At 38.6% G+C, this 5,371-nt stretch overlaps 1 protein-coding gene across 4 annotated transcripts in view; it reads right to left on the reverse strand.

The window, feature by feature from the left end:
- The window catches only part of LOC112136794 (polypyrimidine tract-binding protein 1), a 28,190-nt gene that overhangs the window by 9,379 nt on the left and 13,440 nt on the right, over positions 1-5,371 (reverse strand). For all 4 annotated transcript variants that reach the window (XM_024258700.2, XM_024258727.2, XM_024258708.2 and 1 more), the window contains 7 exons: positions 4,151-4,211; positions 3,638-3,810; positions 1,762-1,908; positions 1,550-1,684; positions 1,360-1,470; positions 1,105-1,282; positions 944-1,021 (listed from right to left, as the gene is read on the reverse strand). In XM_024258700.2, coding sequence (XP_024114468.1) covers positions 944-1,021; positions 1,105-1,282; positions 1,360-1,470; positions 1,550-1,684; positions 1,762-1,908; positions 3,638-3,810; positions 4,151-4,211 — 883 coding nt within the window. The remainder of the gene's footprint in view (positions 1-943; positions 1,022-1,104; positions 1,283-1,359; positions 1,471-1,549; positions 1,685-1,761; positions 1,909-3,637; positions 3,811-4,150; positions 4,212-5,371) is intronic.

Below are 5,371 nucleotides of genomic sequence, written 5' to 3' on the forward strand. Positions count from 1 at the left end.
ATATTGACTGTTCGTTTTGAGAACAAATATGTAATCATTTACCAAGAGAAAAACACCATGAATTTGCTTGGGTTAAAGCAACTTGTGATCATTAAATAAAATGAATTTTACAATTTTATTACAATGAATGATGCAGTAATGATCAAGCAGTCTTTTTTGAAGTCATACTCTTCAAAATAAAATAGTGAGAAATTGTTCTGGTACAGTTTTGGGATATATTGCGATACACGTCCCATCACGGATATTGTGATGCATATTGTATCACCAAACTCTTCCAAAAGCACACCCCTAGTCTACAAGCTCCAGAAAAGTGCTTAAAAATTTAAAACAACTAAAATGATATGAATAAATGGTTACATTGGCACAAGCTAGTCACAAAAACTCATCATCACATTTATGCTACAACAATTTTAAAAGAACGTCACTATTCATGCTTAAGAATTTAAATCTCATCTGATCAAAAATGTTCTGAAAATATTACCGCTAGTCAAACTTTCCTACATGACTAAATATGACCTATTTTTACTAGTTTATGGTATTTTTCTGATTGGTAGTTGCACTATTTTAGTTTGAATGTTAAAGCTACTTCACAGAAGTGCTATGTTTAAATGTAAAATTATAAAAGTAAGTTCATAAAATAAAAATAGGGGAAAAAATTGATCGGTTTAGTTTGCATTTGTTTATTTTTTGAATGCATTACAAAACCATCAGATCTGGACTTGGTGTTGACAGATACTCAAAATGAAATAATTTGGAATCGGATGGGGGACCAAAAAAACCTGATCAGGACATGCCTACACATGCTTGAAATGGCATTAAAATAAGGATCTAACTGCTTTGTAAAAATGCTAAACAATTTACTAAACTTAAATTAGACAAGGAAAGCAATACCTCAATGAAATAACAAAAAACACTACAAAGCTGAACCAATGAAAGAACCAACCTGCAGGCTGGAGAGCGAATGCTGGCTGGAAAGCGTGAGTTGCTCCAGTGTACGGTGCAGCTGAGATGATACCAGGACCTGCACGAGACACGACGGGCACATTAATACTGAAGTACAGGAGCAGCTTTGAAAGCGTGATGGGGGTAAGTCCAGACTCTTACCAAAGGCTGTGGCCATGGCGTGGTGCTCCATCGTGGGCTGGCTGTCTCCAGACGGCAGGTCCGGCCTGGTGAAGTCGCGGCTCTTGTCGTTGTTGTATTTCACGTTGAGGGTCGTCAGCTTGGAGAAGCTGATCCTCAGAGTGCAGCAGCCGTTGTAGATGTTTTGCCCATCCAGAGACTGAAACAAGCAAAAGACGGTATCAGCAGACGCCGAGCAGCGACATGAAGATGGTCCAGAGAGCAGATGGGGCTCACCACTTTGGCTGCCTGAGCCGACGCCCCCTCTGCGTACTGCAGCAGAGCCTGGAACTGGTTGTTCTTGGTGAAAACGATGATCCTCAGCACGGTGCCGAACTTTGAGAAGATCTGAGGAAGAAAAGCAGCTATGAAAGCTCCATGTTCCAGTTCCACATGTTTACACTTTTCCAAAGAGTTCAAATGTTACCTGGCAGAGGGCGTCCAGGGTGACGGGGTACAGCAGATTCTCCACCACCACCCTCAGCACGGAGCTGGGAGCCACCACCAGCGCCGCAGTGTCCACGTGAGACGAGTTCAGGGCCCGGAGAGCCGCCTGGGCCCTCTGAGGAGGACGGGGGGTGATGGATGAACAAAAGGAGGACGGACGTTGAGGCATGTGTGTGTGTGGACTTGCGTTACCTCCTGGTTGGGGGAGTTGTCCGTTTTGAGCTCCTTGTGGTTGGAGAACTGGACAAAGACTGGTTGTTGTCTGATAACCGGCATCACTGTGGAGTAATAGCCCACCATGTTCTGAGCTGCTTCTTCTGAGTTCATCTCCAAGAAGGCCTGGGGAGGGGGGGGCACAGAATAACAGCCACATGAAAACCGTCCTCACATATAAAGCATTAATGCAGAAGAAGACAAACACCAAGAATACATGTAAAGAGACCCAACTTAAGTGTCCAATCCATTTGTTTGCAAAAATTCAGAAACTAAGAACTCTTCGGAGGTCAACCTTTTAACACCAGAGCTATGGCTCCATGGTCGACATACTTTTGACTATCTTAACTCAGTCGAAGACTTGCAATATGCAAATTAGGAATTGCCCACAACGTCTCCGCTGTTAAAGAGTGTATTAGAGATGGGTGGAAGGCATCTTGTCCTAAACAATTTAAATTTATGTCTATAAATGTGCACATTTCTAGTAACTCAAATTATTGTAGAGTCTTTGTAATGTCAAACAAAGACTATTTCTTTATTCATCCCACACGACCACGGAACCATTTCTTTGAAACATAGTAGCAAACCTCTAAGGAAAAAGCTTTAAATCACAAATTTGATTTATATTTTCTGATCTTATAGATTTGTGTCTCCATCTTGACAGGGTGTGACATCAGACCTTGCACTTGGGGACAAATGGGCAAAAAGACCCAACAGTTGTTGAATTAGATCAGTGAGTCTGGAAAGCTGCTTCAGGATTTAAGTGCCTGTAAAAGGCACACTTCCATGTCTGTGTCAATTTACATGACAAATATAATATAATATGGTCCATTTTTGAACTTTTGTCATATACAAGTCAGGCTTTATTTAATGTGTTCAGTCATTTTGAAACTTGTTTATAACATGCTACACATTAGCCACGTTAGCATTGTTTGCAACATTAGCATATTCATAATTCCTGTAACTCCCAACCTTGTTTGCTACATATAAAAAAGACTGATACCATTAAAACAAATGTTAATGTGACCACCATAACTCCCATCTTTGTTTGTAACACTTAAAAAAAAAAAAAACATAGTTCAACAATGCTACATGTTAGCTGTATTAGCATGTTCACAATAAGATCCACAATGTACCTTTTAAAAACAAAAATAAAATACAGCCAAAACAGTTGCCATAAGTTTTAAACTTTCTGGAAGCAAAGGCAACAAAAGTTTTTTAGGAACCACAGAAAAAAACTTTTTTTTTTGTTTTTTTGTAGTGTTTTCTTGCAAACACTACCATACCATCAAACTCCCTCCTCCGTGCCTCACTGCTTGACCTTTGTCACAATGTAAAACGTGCAGTCTGAGCAGAAATGAACACATTTATCTCCTCTGTAACAAAGAATGTTCATCATAACCTCAGTCTTCCTGGGGGGACGGATCCTTTTGCTCAAGGTTAAAAAACAGCTACAGCACAGATACTAAATAATCCATCCACATGAACAATACGCCCAGTGAGCAAGATACAACAGCTTTTCTCACATGCTGCTTGCTCATGAAAATCAGTATGATAACAAGTTTGCATGAGCGTGTCAGCTTTAACTATAACTATAACACATTGCATAAGCAAAAAAAAAAACGACTAGTTTGTTCAAAATGACATCATTCTATAGTTGCCTTGTAATCTGCTTCAGAAAATACACATTTTATTTCCCTTTAATAAAAACTACAAAAAAATCCACTGTTTTGTCTTTTTACTATAAAGTGACTCTTTTGTGACAAAAAGTAATTTTCCATTACAGTTTTAGAATCAAGTTTTATTATTTGTTTTTAATTGTTTGCTTAAAAAGAACAATAAAGTTTTTTTTTACCTGGTTTTTGGCTTTCAGCATCAGCAGGTTGGTGACGTCGCCGAAAGGCAAGCCGAGGCTGATGACCTCGGTCTCTGTGATGTCGATGGGGAGCTTGCGTATGTGCAGGACCCTGGACGGCACGTTGGGACCCCTCAAGTCACCTTTGAACTTCTTGCTGTCATTGCCATTGGCTACAAAATAAAGAAAGAAAAACATTTAAAAGGAAAAGAAGACTTTTGTGAGATAGAAATAAAATAGTCATTGGGATCATTTCAGAGGTGTGCCACAAAGATCCATCTTGGGACCTTTTTTTTTCTTCTTTGTTTCCCCAAAATTAGTTCACAACAGAAATGCACTAATCTGACATTACTTTGAGGTACGAATAGTAGCATTTTTTGTCTGTCCTTATGTTTTTAGTCATAAATGGTTATAACTGGTTCACCAGTATTCTTTTGGCTGAAATGAGTGAGAATAGAGGAAGAGACAGGACCTCCTTTGAATTCTGCTCGTGTGCACAGAGAAAACTCTGACCTGTGGTGTTCATGATATACGGGCCGTTGGAGACGCTGGAGAAAAGCTCGTCGGATCCTCTCTGAGAAACAAAAAAGCAAGCTTGTTACCGGGGCTCCAAAGCCATTTGATTTTTAAAAAAGGAAAGACAAAATCCAGAAAAAGAGGAAAAAGATAAGGAACAAGGCCACCAGTCAAACATTAATTAGGATCTTTAAAGAACTTTAATAACCCCTTTTAAAGCTCAACTTCATTTTAGGGGATTGTTACTCTATAATTAATAACACATGTATGCAATGTATACCTTTTTAGATTGAACCGAAAATAATATACCGTATTTTTTGTAGTATACTTTTTTTTTTTACATAAATAGGCTCATATTTGTCCTTTTTCCAATAATAACCTGTTTTCCTTTTGCAGTTTTCTCCCGTCAACAACCACTAGAGGGCATTGTAGGAGGATCAAACATGGAGGAGAATCTGATCGTTCTCCTCCGGAACTTTACAACATTTTTTTTATATTTTCATCTTGATGTATTCTTCTTGTTTTTATTTTTTTCTTCTTCTTTAGACTAAAGCTGAAAAACAAGTCATCAAACATGGTACCAAGAAGCGATAGTACTGCTGAAAGGGCAGTCATGAGGGTAAAAACTTGACGGTAGCTTCTCCCACACACAGAGACTGTCAAGTTTATGAACTCATTTTTGGACAAGATATGAAGAAACGAATATGACATGTTCAAAGGAGGCAGCAGAGCTGAATTTGACGCACTTCATAAAAAATAAAAAAAAAGGATAGTTTGACATGTGAAGTGTTGCACTCATCTCCTAAAAATGAGACTTATATTGCAACAACTTTTTTTTTTTTGCCTGGAACTTGCACTCCAGAAAATATGGGTTCATGAATATTTCAAATGCTGTGCTTCAGATTTTGTATATAAAAAAAAAATCCAACCATGAAGTCTCTATTTAAATTTTCCTTTTCAAATCAATGTATTTTCTGTTCACCAAGTGTATTTTCTTGTCATTTAAAATTGGGTAGGAGCATGAATTAAACCAGGAAAAGTTATTTAAGTAACATACTGAGAGTATTACAACCCTCCACCCTCCCATGATTCCCTTTAGCTGATCTGGCAACAGAATGTTCTTCCCGTCGTGAACACCCAAACAGCCTGATGGGAGAGACTGATTGAGAGATCTGCGCTCTTAGAGGTGATCTGACTGTTTTACTGTCAGCTATAGAC

The sequence above is a fragment of the Oryzias melastigma genome, linkage group LG11 (genome assembly GCF_002922805.2).
Source record: "Oryzias melastigma strain HK-1 linkage group LG11, ASM292280v2, whole genome shotgun sequence".
Taxonomy (NCBI): domain Eukaryota; kingdom Metazoa; phylum Chordata; class Actinopteri; order Beloniformes; family Adrianichthyidae; genus Oryzias; species Oryzias melastigma.